We start from the raw sequence: 14946 nt of genomic DNA on the forward strand, positions 1-14946 counted from the left end.
CGTTGTGGCAGGTGCCTGTAGTCCCAGCTACTTGGGAGGCGGAAGCAGGAGAATCACTTGAGTCCAAGAGTTAGAGGTTGCTGTGAGCTGTGGTGCCATGGCACTCTACCCAGGGCGACAGCTTGAGGCTCTGTCTCAAAAAAAAAAATCATTTTACAACAAAGACATTTGCACCAGAATGTTTATTGCAGTCCATTTCATACTTGCCAAGACATAGAAACAGCCCAAGTGCCCATCGACCATGAATGGATTAACAAATTGTGGTATATGTACACCATGGAATACTAAGCAGCCATAAAAAAGATGGAGACTTCACATCTTTTATGTTTACGTGGATGGAGCTGGAACATATTCTTCTTAGTAAAGTATCTCAAGAATGGAAGAAAAAGTATCCAATGTACTCACTACTACTATGAAATCAATATATAACCACCTACACAATCATATGAATGACAAAACATAACTACAGTTCAGAAAAATGGAGAGAAGAGGAGAGAGAGGGGAAGGAAGGTGGAAGGCTAGGAGGAAGGAGGGTATTTGAGGGGACTTCACCTAATGTGCATAATACAATGGTACATTTCAAAACTATTAAGAAAAGAGTATTATTGTCTTACCACAACAAATAAGTGAGGTCATGAATGAGTTAATCAGTTCAATGCAAGCATTTCACATTGTATATCAAATCAGTACACTGAACCCCATAAATGCATCAATGTACACAGTTATGATTTAATAGAAAAATAAAAAATAATTAAATAAATAAATATATTCACAAAAAACTGACACAGGAAATTTCACTAGTTTTTATCTTTTTTTCTATATAGCTTCATATATACCTTCCCTCAGAGAATTTACTTTTCTCTCATTTATTAAGAGAAAGAATGATGATGTGAGAATGAACAGACTATAACTATAGCTTGCTCATTTTGCGTATTATTTCTCTTTTTCTAACTCTAAAGGTATGCTTCTCTTTTACTGATTCTTTAATGTCTGGAGTTGACTTTTTAGACTACAAATTTGTGGCTATATATGTTGTCATTATAAAAGTTTTGAGATACACAAAAATCCAGAAATGTAAAATTCATGCAGACAGAAACAAGTGAAGCCCTCCCAGAAACATCAAGAAATTTAAATGAAAAGGAAACATTTTGACAAATTTTTAAATATTGATTTTGCCTTGGACAGTGCATATAAATCCTTAAATAAATCTGTCTCTTTGTACACGTATTTAATAAAAATCATCTATCCCCTTACATCCATGAAATGAGTATTGAAAAAGATGTTTAAAGAAATATTTCAAATCAGCCCATAATTTCAGTCTGCCTGAAATGGACAGAGGATTTAATCTATCTAGTCTTTTTCTTGCTTACCACAAGATTTGTATTAGGAAAATTCCATGAATTTCACAAATATACTCAGGCTGGTGAACGGTATATATTCATTACATGGTTAGTGGTTATCTATTTATTGAAGGACAGACATGCACAAAGCATTTGGCTAAGCACAGTGGGTGCAAATATATAACAAAGTACATATGGTCCTTGTCTTCATGACATCAATTATGTAATCATAAAGTAGAAACATGATTACAAGTGGAAATAAGGTCAATTAAAGTTGATATAGAGTGCCTGGTAGTATCTAGGCAATGGGGATATGAAGACAAATGAGCCCTTAGAGACCACAAAAAGCTTCTTCTTTTGCACTTAAGCATGAACTCAAGTTCTCTTTGTGTATCTTATGTGTTGGGGAAAGACCAAAAGGATTCCCAAAGACTATATCACCCAAAAAGGTAGCTTACTAGTTTCTAGGTATTCAGCAATTAATATTTACTCTAATCTAGTTTTCTACAAAATAAGAGCTGAATAGTCTGTATGAATAATAGAAAACAGATCAGAGATGTGTTTGTTCCAAACTAAGCCCTTTGCTCCTCTCCTGGAAATCTTGTTGAGCTGCCAAAATGGTAATGGACTTCATTAAAAGCATTCCAACAGTCAGTGCTCGGCAGAAATGAAGGAGGATGCTGGGAAGTTGCCATTGCTGTGCCAAGACTCTGATCTAAAAAAAAGGAGCAGTTTTTCCCAGACAAAACAGTAATGTGCAAAATGAAGTAGCATCTCTGAATTATATTAATATTATCCAGTTTTTTTCTTTTTTCTTAGAGAACTGTGCTTTCTATCCCTAGTGTTTTTCATTGTCCGCACTGATATTTTTCACTTATATTATCAATGTCTTATGTCAATTATTCTTACAAAATCCTACTCAATAGCCCCTGCATCCTGGGATAGTTGCCTCCATTCTGCACTGCTGTCTCTGCCATGACACCCATAGGCCCCACAATGATGTTTGCTCAACTGTCACCTCTGCCTTTAAGCCTGCAGAAGCCCCCTGCTCCTGTCCTGCTCCTCAGTACTCAGCAAAATAATTCCCAATAATTCCATGTTCTAACATACAGAGAGCACCTGCTGGCTTTAATAAGGAAGTTAGAAGAGGGGATTATTCCCAAAGTCAGGAGACCTTGGACTAGTTGCCAGGCCTGTGGGAACTTTGGTCTCCTCAAGAGTATAATGAAATGTAATTAAGAACGACTGAGCTCTTTTACCTTGTGGAGTTTCAATAAAATAAAGGATGTGAAGGCACTTTGAAGATGACAATATGCACTTTATAAGCCAAAGGCATGAGGATCAAAGTGTTCTCTGAACACACTGGACATGGGATATGTTAAAGGTCCTGAAAATCTTTCTGTCCTTGTGACTTCACCCTTCCCCAAAGTCTCAATATAAACCAGCTATGATGATAACTGAAATTTGTACTCTTACTGTGGTTTCTTTAGATTGGACCTAGGTCTCTAAAAGCATCTCTGACAATACACAAACATATCCAGTATTGTAAAATCTAAACCTAGAGGGCAGATACAGAGAGGCGTTCATCAGATTGTTCCAATTTGGTCTTGCTCAATAGGACAGTCTACCATAGAGCATGGATTACAACCTGGCTAAATTTGGACTGAGTAAAGAAAAGTCAAGTTTAACTGAACTACTTTTGTGCTTGAGTGGGGCACAAAGAGTATGAAATTAGGTTTTGTTTCAAAAGGGAAATGTAGACATAAGTGCTTTAGAGAAATTTTATCTATTAAACCACTTGACTCAAATCTAGACAATAAGGATCAAGTCTCGCTGTAAAAATTAATCGATTTTCTCTTCAACTGCCTTTCATCATATCCTCTGTGAGTCTTGGTTTCCTCCTTTGTGAAATATGAATAGTAATGCTCAAATGTTGAAGGAACAAATATCAAAATAGTGAAATGCTCTAAAAGTATCTGAGATATGGTATGTGCTCAGGAAGTACTTTCTGTGGAAGTTTATTACATGAATTTTCTATGAGGGATGTAGAAGAAAGGAGTCGGCATAGAAGAGGGAAACAACGTTTAAATTCTGACCCCAGCAGGATATTTCTTGTCTTTTTTGAGAACTGCAAGGCCTGGAAATTTCATAGAGTTCATGTAATCAAAAGCAAATACAAAACAAAGACACGAGACCCTGAGAATTGCAAAGGGGTGTTCAAAGCTTAGAAGGCTATGAGGCATGCAGGCATGAAAGAACTGGATTCTGAGGGCTGTGCATGAAGGAAAGACTTAGATAAAGAAGGCGTCGATGCTGGGGAGGTCTGTCAACAAAGATAAGATGGATAAAGCAGAATGACTCAACCATAAACATCTCCAATCTCTCCAAGAATGAAAGTTACTTTTATAAAGGAAAAGTTAAAAGAAACAAAATTAAGCAAGGTAGGTGACAGTAGTATGCAAGCATCTAGCCATGTTAATAATGGAAATCAAAGCTTTAATTGGAGTCAAATTACATTTTAGTGCACAGAAATTGCGGCTACAATCTTGAAACCATTCTTAACACTGAAGAAATTCTTGAGATAGAGATGCAAAACAAATAAACACTACAAAGAAAGAAATGTCCCAATTGTCAAAAAGAGAAGGAAAATCAATGCTGAAAACTATAATTTGATGCCAAAAAAAAAAATTTAAGGAGGGTTAAACTTGAGTATATCATTAATGAACTCTTGGAAAAGATGTGAAGGCTCCGCCTCGGAACGTCCCTCTGAAGCCCTCTGAAAATCCTTCATTAATAAAACTCTTAGACTCATTAAGAGTGTCATAGGTGGCACCTGTGGCTCAAAGGAGTAGGGCGTCAGCCCCATATGCCGAAGGTGGCAGGTTCAAACCCAGCCCTAGCCAAAAACTACAAAAAAAAAAAAAGTGTAATAACAATGTGGTTTTATTTTAACTACCTCATTTAAGGTATAATAATTTAAACTTTTTTGAAAGTTAGAGGTATAATCAATAAGTTAAGAGGACAAAACAATCAAAATAGACTAGCATGATAAGCCCAAACAATGAAGACTAAATTTAACAGAGTAAAATATTTTTTTTTATTTATTTTTATGGGGCAGACATGGAACTTTTCACAAGCTTATTAAAGTATAAAATTACATATATTTAGGCATAAAATGTATTGTTTGTATCTGTATACATTGCAAAATGATTAAATCAAGCCAATAAATATTGTTTAAACTAATTATTTCAACTTGATGAAAACTCTTATAATCCTATAATCAAGAAATAGAACTACTACTATATAGGATGAATCCCTACAGCAAGGATGGAGTCAGAGGAAAATTTGAGTGTGGAGTGAAGCTAAGATCCTGCCCACATCACTGAGGGTGGCAAAGATAGCTTTGCTTTGCTGCTGTCAGTTGGACATTCCATTCAACTGCCCCATGGGCATTCCGGCCCACTGAGCATGCCCCGTTTGTGTGACTGAATTTCACCAAGTACAACAATCAGCAGGATCACCATAAAGGCTTTCCCAACACCAGGCCAGTGAAGTGACCAAGGAAAACCATTCTCAAATTTGTGATCAATGGACCCAAGTTTAGAGAGAGAAACTCCTTTGGTCTACAACAATGGTTTGAATCCCAGTCTCTAATTTCTTCCTTCTCAAATATTCTGGCCTCCACCAAAAGGACAATATCTGGTGAGATGCAGCCATTTTTTTGGTCAGCAGGAGATGAGAAGCAAGACTATGTCAGAGTGGTAGAACACAGCACCATCCGAAACAGCATACCCATTGCTGGAAGCTCCAGATCATTGTACCAATCAAGTGGAGGAGGGATTTTCATTTAGAGAACCTTATGTGAGCCTTATAGGAGAAAGTTGCCAACCTGCTTCTTTGATTTTTTTTTTCGCCTTACTATTTCTGATACTTAGGTGCTAGCTTTTAGAGAGCCTGAAACAGCCGAGACATGGCTCGTGGCACGGAGGAATCAACAGGTAAGTGTCATTAGGCACTGCAGAGTCAGGGCTTCTGCTGTGTGTTTTGTGCCTGTCACACATTTACAGGGGCTGGGCAATGGTGTGTCATTGCAGGAAGTCTGCACACTTCCAAGTAGGATCATTTCTCTCTGTACTTTATTTCAAAATAATACACTCATATTGATTGTGATGGACCAATGACAGGCTGGAGGCCTGTTCTTTATCTTCTTTAAAAAATGTATAGCCTACCTGGGGGGAAAGTGGCCACATAACAAAGAAAGGCAATTTGTTGTTTAATTTCAAATATTAAAGGAGTCCTTTGGAAATGTTTTCCCCCAGTTTCCATGTATGGCTTCTGTTCTGCTTTGCCAAAAAGGCTGCACTAAACTAATGAGGTGTGTTGTTTTACTTGTAGGCTCATGGGAAAAGCGTGTCTCCTACCAACATCCCATGTGGCCTGAAATTGCTCAATTTCTTTGACTTAAATTTTTCAATTTTCTAGATTGTGTTTTTTTTTTTTTTCCCCTAAAAAACATATCTGCCTGGGAAGTGCATGCCTAAAACATTTAGGTCATTATCAAAAAACAAGGTCTCATGAACAGGGGAGCACAAAGAGGAACCTGGCAGGCAGAGGAGGGTAGATGGAAGTTTAGAAGGTACAGGAAAAAAAAAACAACAGACAAGGTATTGAGGAAGGATAAGTGGAAAAAAAACAGTGCACCACTGCCTTCTAACACTCAGGTCAGGAGTAAGGGATTCAGCTCATTGAATCTTAGAGCTGAGCCTTGCTACAGAAGATATATAGGGCAATGCCAGCTTTATTGGAGAAATAAATAGGAATCAAACATCTCATACTTTCTCCGCATTTAATTTAGGTTTTGAAAAAAGTTACCAAGCATCAGCTATTTTCAAGTATGCTGGGAATATAAAATATAAGATAGTACTTGCCATCAAAGTGCATAGCAATTAAAGGCGCAGTAGAAAGAGATATGAGGAGTAGGAGGAAGGGAATAAATGAATGAATGAATTTTCTATGACTACTGCCAAGTAATTAATAGGTGGTCATTTTAGCACATATTTTAATTCTTATTTTTCTGTACATTTTAGAAGTGTTTGGAGATATTAACCTCACTCTTGGCATGCTGAACAAGGAAGATAATGTTAGCAAGGTAGGGCAAATCTCTTTTCTATTCATCTTTTTAATTCCAGATGTTGCAACATTTCATATACAATGTTCTTTGCCTGAACTCTCTTATTTTTCTCTGGATTCTCACATGGCATTAGGTTTTTCAGAAAATGCAGTTGTAATAGGACTCATTATATCTAATATTTAAATAATGACATTTATCCTTTCAAAAATCATAGCAACTACTTCTGTAAGATAACAAAAAAATATTTCCTTTCAAACTTTATACAGGCAGATGTGGAAAGAGAAGGATGTCAGACTTACAGCCATGTGGATGACAGCCTCCTTTCTAATTTGAGGGGTCCTACAGAAATCCCAAAGGGTCTCCGCTACTCATCTGTAATGCTATTTCACAACTAGAAATGTATTTCTCTGAGAAATAAAGGCTTTTAAGATTTCAACAACGTTTTATAAAATAACAGTAACCACCCTTCATTGAATGCCTACCTATTATAGACACAGAGCACTAGCTGTTTTCCAAGCAATGGTGCATTGTATAATATTTGCTCCTCACAACAGCTTTACAAAGTAGGTATCGCTATTTCCATTTGACAGCTGAGAAAAGACGAAGCACAGAGAAGTCTCATGACTTGCCCAATTGAGAACAGTGGGACTATATCAAGATGCAAGCCCATCTGGCTCCAAAAAGCATCTCCTAGTCACTGTTCAGTGTTTCTCCCTGTGAAGAGCAGTGCCTACCAGGCATGGGGAACCTCTGGCCTTGGGGCCACATGCAGCCTTCTGGATCTTTGAGTGTGAATCCAAATTTTACAGAAGAAATCCTTCTAAAGAAGTATTGTTCTGCAAAGTTTATATTCAGTTGAGGGGCCACACCTGGGGATCTGGAGGGTCACATATGGCCTTGAGGCCACAGGTTCATTCTCTATCTCTTAATTCAGTGGCTTCTCAACCTTGACTGCATATTGGAATCCCTTGGAGAGTTTTGGGAAAATATCAACAGGCAACCCCCACTACCAGGGATTCTCCTTGGATCATTCTATGAATAATCTGGGCATTTAAGCTCATGGAGATGATCCTTACATTTAGGCATGGCTGAAAAACATTTCATCACCCTCTTAGTAGGAATTAACTTTCCCATCAAGTGCTATTTCTCAAAATTGAGAATTACGTAGGGAATGATCGCTAGATCCCAGAAATACTGAAGAAAACTTTCCAGGGAAGAGACCAGAGAACATGAACTTTTGACAGGTACTTGCAAATTATTTTTATGGGGGGGTCAAGTTAGAGAATAGTAATAGCTAACAAACCCAAGGGGTTGACGGGCCACGTAAACGTCAGACCGTTGGGTTCAAAGTGTAGCATCACCATGTAACAGTAACCACATTAAGATCTCTGTGCTTAATGTCCTCATCTGCAAAGTGAGTGTATTACTGGTTCCTAACAGGGGCTTGTTGTCAGCATTAATGAAACACTCCAGATGAAGAGCGTGCTGGAATTTCAGGAATATAGGAAGGGGTCTATAAACATTAGCCTTCCCAATAGAGCAAAGCCTACAGAAAGCAGAGAAAACACAGAGCCAGAGAGACTCGCAGAGATGGCTAAACAGGCTGTGAAATTACCTACAGGAAAGAAAGCAAAGACAAACCATACCTCAGTCTCAAATTTTCCAACCACCATCCCTGAGAAGTAAGACAAAAGAAGTTGTTAATATTTCACACCTTAAACATGGGTACAGTACCTGGAGGTACATGTGAGGCTGCTGGGCTTTTCAGAACACCAGGCTCTCTTGCATCTTCCAGAGGACATGTAGCCACCTAAGAGATTTAGAAGAACCATCAAACACAGCATCTGATCACACCTCATAATTCCTGGAGACTGCAGCTATATCCAAAATGTTGTCCACAATCATCTCTCCACAGAAGCATGAGTAAAACAAAGGCCACCAAATCTCCCTAAGGACCCAGTTTCATAGCTTAGTAGCCTCTTGAGGAATTACAATGTGTTGCCTAGTAAGATTGATTCTCACTCCTTGGTAGAAAGGGCAGCAATTAGGGTGACAGGTAGTTCCGTTCCCCTGAGTGCCCTATATTGGTGATTTTCAAGGGACTTTGATGTGCTGGGCAGCCTGCCCTGCCTGTGAAATGTAGTCAAAATAGTTTTCAGAGTGAATTTTTATCTCCTTGTAAGCGTTTGACTTCTAGCATATTACGTTCAGGAAGCCTCAATTAAGACATATAAAATTCACTGTGTAGTAAAGATATTGTACATTGTTTAACTGTGTTCTTCATTCGAGCTTCATCTGATTCCTTTGCTTTTGCAACTCAAGCTTCTGTGTATACCCTTGTGTATTCCCAGGAAGACATCTACAGTCATCTCACTTCTATTATTCAGAATTCTGACATTTTGGATGATGCAATTGTCCAGCGGTTGATTTATTATGCGTCTAAGGACATGAGAGACGACACGGTAAGTGTGGCCCTTGGTAGCGGCTCAGAATCAAGGCAGCAACAGGATCTTTAAGTGACCCAACTGCACCCATATGAATGTCTATGAGCTGTTTCTACATTGCTTCCAGGATGGTAAATAACATTTATTTGTTCTTCCTGGTAACTTGGATAGAATTGAAGTACCTGCTACGTATGCTTCACAGATGAGGAGACGGAGGCAAAGCTAAAAATCACTTTAGAGCTAATATTATCAGACCTCCTGTTAGGTGAGGAAGTTGATGTTTGGAGAGGTTTCTTTCAAGGTAACACAGCTATCTATTGACAGAACAAGTAACTAGAACCTAGCCTTCTAGGTTTCCATTTGACTTTATTTTCATTAGGTTGTCTGATAAACATTATAGCAAAATAGAAATTACATATATAATTTTTGTGGTGGCTAGAGTGTAGTGGCACCATCGTATTTCACTGTAACCTCCTAGGCTCAAGCAATATTCCTGCCTCAGCCTCCTTAGTAGCTGGGGCTTGCAGGGACTGGAAACTTGAGTTGCAAAAACAAAGGAATCAGACGCAGCTCAAATGAAGAACACAGTTAAAGAAAGCAATGTATAATATCTTTACTAAACAGTGTAACATGCCTAGCTAATTTTCGTATTTTTGGTAGGGACAGGGTCTCTCTATTGCTCAGGCTAATCTTAATTTCCTAACCTCAAGTGATCCTCTGACCACAGCCTCCCAAGGTGCTAGGATTACAGCCACGAGCCACTATGTATGGCCCAATAAAAATTATTTGTAGAAATACTTTTAACTCTAGGATGATGCTATTTTCTTTCAAGAATAATTTTTACTTGCTACTGCCAAGGGGACTAGCAATCTATAATTACTTTTATGGCTTGAAATTTCTGGGCCATTTTTGGGCCCCAAAGTTAGACTCATACAGTTCATGCAAGGACTGATTTAACATTTTGTCTAAATCCAGCCCTTTGGGGTCTTGGACCAAAAGACAGCCAGTGGAATGACCAAGCTCTCACCATTGGTTGGCCCCAAACTCTGACTACTGCCCCAGAATGCTGCAAAGTAGCTTCTAATGCTGGGCTTATCTCTCTGGATTCCCAGTCTTTTCCAGATTCTCAACTCAGTAACTCATTCTACTCTATATCGTGAGCTTCCTAATGTCTTATGAATATGTTGGTGTTTTTTTAATATCTTGTCCAGGTCTTTTTATTTTCCTCAGCAGTGTGTTGATCAAATTTACTTAGTTCACCATCACCAAAAGCAGAAATCCTTTCCAATAGCTCCAATATCTAAGATAATTACCAGGATAATACCCAAAGCAAACCTTTCAACTCTAATTCCGTCTCCTTTCACCATTCGCTTCTATCTTTTAATCATAGTACTTAGATCACATAAACATAACATATAAATCCTATGTTCCTGGTACCTGATCAATTAGCAAGAAAACATCTATCGACCCCAAATTCATAAGAACCCTATCAAAACTAATTTTTTAAGTGCACTCCAATTCCTTCTGCTTTCCCAACTACTAACAGCTGTAGTTTTTGTCTTTTTTTTTTTTTTACAGTTTCTGGCGAGGCCAGGTTTGAACCTGCCACTTCTGGTATATGAGGCTGGTGACCTACTCCTTTGAGCCACAGGTGCCACCAACAGCTGCAGTGTTGAAACATACTGTTCTCTCTGTACCCTGAAGCTAGAGGAACTTAATAAAAATTATGTAGACTCATTCTTGTCTGTAAACTCACTTTGCTCTTCCTCTTGTAATTATGATTTTTCCTTTCTTCCTCAGATTCCCAGAGAAATCAGAATGCTAGCTGGTGAGGTTTTGGTGTCTCTTGCTGCACATGATTTCAACTCTGTGATGTATGAAGTACAGAGTAACTTCAGGATCCTAGAGCTACCAAATGAATTTGTTGTGCTTGCCCTGGCTGAATTGGCAACCAGCTATGGTATGGCAGCAACACTGTCCATATTTTCCTCAGGAAAAGGACCCTAATTGTCTAAAACCTAAAGGGGAGCAAATGGTAAAAAAAAGAGAGTATCTCTACCTTCTGCTGCACTAAAAAATATTGATAAGGGAATGTGGGCAGCTCTTTATAAGGATAGATGAGCCCGCTGACCAGCCATTAGTCCAGACTGCTCTGAATTTGACTGGATTCTCTGTCATCCTCACCTTGCCCTACCGTTTGGCTTTACATTTGCAGAAGCACGTTTTCCATAAGCTATATTCTTCAAACCACTGAACACCTAGATTGTTTCCTACTGTTTCTTCTTAAACTACTTTATTTAACAAACATTTGGTGAGCACCTGGTACATGTGTTATATGTGCCTTGAGTATACAGGGAAGGTCTGGTAAGACAGACGAGCATTAACAAAATAATTATCCAAATAAGCAATTGTTACTGAAAAACAGCTGCAGGTGGTTATACAGTTTCTAGGGCCTACAACCCACCACTCATTGATTGATTCTCTCACTACAGCCTGGCATGAGGTGGGAAGGAATGAGGGGGAATAGTAGGAATACCTTCCTATTGGACATCATCCCCCTCCTCAATGGAGTCCTGAAAGGGTCCTTGTTCTTGTGAGAGGAGACACAGAACCCCCAGTGTACAGAGATAGACAATGCCTCTCTTCTGTCACCCCCACTGCAGTGTCCCAGAGCATCCCCTTCATGATGATGAACCTGCTCACCATGCAGACCATGCTCAGGCTGGCCGAGGACGAGAACATGAAGGGGACTTTCTGCATTGGTGGGTACCCTGTGATTTCCTCTTTACTTAAGACTACACTGCAGACTACTAGTCTTGTAAATTGAGGAAAAGTCTTCTTTTCAACTTAACTACAGTATCATCCTGTCTAATAGTAGTGGCTAACAATTATTGAGTGCCTGCCATGTGGAAAGTCTTTTTATTTTCAATTATTAAATCATAGCTGTGTAATACGATTATGGGGCACCATACACTGGTTTTATAGACCATTTGACACATTTTCATCACACTGGTTTAAATACTCTTCCTGGCATTTTCTTTGTTATCATGTTAAGACATTTATTCTACATTTACTAAGTTTCACATGTACCCGTGTAAGGTGCACCGCAGGTGTAATCCCACCAATCACCCTCCCTCCGCACATCCTCCCCTCTCCCTCCCCTCCCTCTCCCGCTTCCCCATATTCTTAGGCTATAACTGGGTTATAGCTTTCATGTGAAAGCCATAAATTAGTTTCATAGTAGGGCTGAGTACATTGGATACTTTTTCTTCCATTCTTGAGATACTTTACTAAGAAGAATATGTTCCATCTCCATCCATGTAAACATGAAAGAGGTAAAGTCTCCATCTTTCTTTAAGGCTGCATAATATTCCATGGTGTACATATACCACAATTTAGTAATCCATTCGTGGATTGATGGGCACTTGGGCTTTTTCTATGACTTAGCAATTATGAATTGGGCTACAATAAACATTCTTGTACAAATATCTTTGTTATAATGTGATTTTTGGTCTTCTGGGTATATACCTAGTAGAGGAATTATAGGATTGAATGGCAGGTCTATTTTTAGATCTCTAAGTGTTCTCCAAACATCTTTCCAAAAGGAATGTATTAATTTGCATTAACAGTGTAGAAGTGTTCCCTTTTCTCCACATCCACGCCAACATCTCTGGTCTTAAGATTTTGTGATATGGGCTAATTTTACTGGAGTTAGATGATATCTCAAAGTAGTTTTGATTTGCATTTCTCTGATGATTAAGATAATGAGCATTTTTTCATATGTTTGTAGGCCATGCACCTGTCTTCTTCAGAGAAGTTTCTCTTCAAGTCCCTTGCCCAGTCTGCAGTGGGATCACTTGTTCTTTTCTTGCTTATACGTTTGAATTCTCTGTGGATTCTGGTTATTAAACCTTTGTCAGAGACATAACCTGCAAATATTATCTCCCATTCTGAGGGCTGTCTTCTTGCTTTACTTAGTGTGTTCTTGGCTGTGCAGAAGCTTTTTAGTTTGATCAGGTCCCAGTAGTGTATTTTTGAAGCTGCTTCAATTGCCCAGGGGGTCCTCCTCATAAAATCCTCACCCAGACCGATTTCTTCAAGGGTTTTCCCTGTACTCTCTTCTAGTATTTTTATAGTTTCATGTCTTAACTTTAAATATTTAATCCAGTGAGAGTCTATCTTAGTTAATGGTGAAAGGTGTGGGTCCAGTTTCAATCTTCTACAGGTTGCCAGCCAGTTCACCCAGCACCATTTGTTAAATAGGGAATCTTTTCCCCACTGAATGGTTTTAATTGGCTTGTCAAAGATCAAATAATGGTAAGCAGCTGGATTCATCTCTTGGTTCTCTATTCTGTTCCAGACATCAACTTCTCTGTTTTTGTGCCAGTACCATGCTGTTTTGATCACTATCGATTTATAGTATAGTCTGAGGTCTGGTAGCATGATTCCTCCTGCTTTGTTTTTATTTCTGAGTAATGTCTTGGCTATTTGAGGTTTTTTCTGATTCCATATAAAATGAAGTATTATTTTTTCAAGATCTTTAAAGTATGATATCTTTTAAGTATCTTTTAAGTGGAGCTTTAATAGGGATTGCATTAAAATTGTATATTGCTTTGGGTAGTACGGACATTTTAACAATGTTCATTCTTCCCAGCCATGAGCATGGTATGTTTTTCCATTGTTAACATTTTCAACTATTTCTTTTCTTAGAGTTTCACAGTTCTCTTTGTAGAGATCTTTCACGTCCTTTGTTAGATAAACTCCCAAATATTTCATCTTCTTTGGCACTACTGTGAATGGAATAAAGTCCTTAACTGTTTTTTCAGCTTGACATTGTTGGTATATACAAAGGCTACCAATTTATGAATGTTGATTTTGTAACCTGAGATGCTGCTATATTCCTTGATCACTTCTAAGAGTTTTGTAGTAGAATCCCTGGTACACAATCATATCATCTGCAAAGAGCGAAAGTTTGATCTCTTCTGACCCTATATGGATACCCTTGATCTCCTTTTCTTCCCTAATTGCGGTGGCTAAAACTTCCATTACAATGTTAAAGAGCAGTGGAGACAATGGACAGCCTTGTCTGGTTCCTGATCTGAGTGGATATGATTTCAGTTTAACTCCATTCAATACGATATTGGCTATAGGTTTGCTGTAGATGGCCTCTATCAGTTTAAGAAATGTCCCTTCTATACCAATTTTCTCAAGTGTTCTGATCATGAAGAGATGCTGAATATTATCAAAAGCTTTTTCTGCATCAATTGAGAGAATCATATGGTCTTTGTTTTTTAATTTGTTTATGTGCTGAATTATACTTGTAGATTTATGTATATTAAACCAGCCTTGAGACCCTGGGATAAAACAGCCTTGGTCATGATGTATAATTTGTTTGACGTGTTGCTGGATTCTGTTTGTTAGGATCTTGTTGAATATTTTTGCATCTATATTCATTAGTGATATTGGTCTATAATTTTCTTTTCTTGTTGGGTCTTTTCCTGGTTTGGGGATCAGGGTGATGTTTACTTCATAGAACGTGTTGGGTAGTCTTCCTTCTTTTTCTACATTTTGGAATAGGTTAAGTAATATAGGTACTAGTTCCTCTTTAAAGGTTTGGTAGAATTCTGACATGAAGCCATCTGGTCCCGGGCTTTTCTTTTTAGGGAGATTTTGTATGGTTGATGCTATTTCACAACTTCATATTGGCCTGTTCAACATTTCCACGTGATTCTGGCTAAGTCTTGGAAGGTGACGTGCTACCAAGTACTGGTAAATTTCCTTCAGATTTTTACATTTCTGAGAAGAAAGTTTCTTGTAATATTCATTAAGGATTTTTTGAATTTCTGAGAACTCTGTTGTTATTTGGTCTTTGACATTTCTGATTGATGAGATTACAGAATCTGGTTAGGTTTTTTTTTTCCTGGTTAGGTTAGCCAAAGGTTTATCTATTTTATTGATCTTTTTTAAAAAAAAGCAACTTTTGGATTTATTGATACATTGTATAATTCTTTTGTTTCCAATTTCATTTAAT

The 14946-nt window shown here is 38.1% G+C and overlaps 1 protein-coding gene across 1 annotated transcript in view; it reads left to right on the plus strand.

Annotated features, from left to right (window-relative positions):
* Positions 1-5310: 5310 nt before the first annotated feature.
* The window catches only part of MROH2B (maestro heat like repeat family member 2B), a 107821-nt gene continuing 98185 nt past the window's right edge, over positions 5311-14946 (plus strand). Inside the window, exons 1-5 of the mRNA XM_053598847.1 lie at positions 5311-5338; positions 6428-6489; positions 8823-8933; positions 10716-10875; positions 11579-11677. Coding sequence (XP_053454822.1) covers positions 5311-5338; positions 6428-6489; positions 8823-8933; positions 10716-10875; positions 11579-11677 — 460 coding nt within the window. The remainder of the gene's footprint in view (positions 5339-6427; positions 6490-8822; positions 8934-10715; positions 10876-11578; positions 11678-14946) is intronic.

This window comes from Nycticebus coucang, chromosome 1, assembly GCF_027406575.1.
Source record: "Nycticebus coucang isolate mNycCou1 chromosome 1, mNycCou1.pri, whole genome shotgun sequence".
In the NCBI taxonomy this organism is placed as follows: Eukaryota; Metazoa; Chordata; class Mammalia; order Primates; family Lorisidae; genus Nycticebus; species Nycticebus coucang.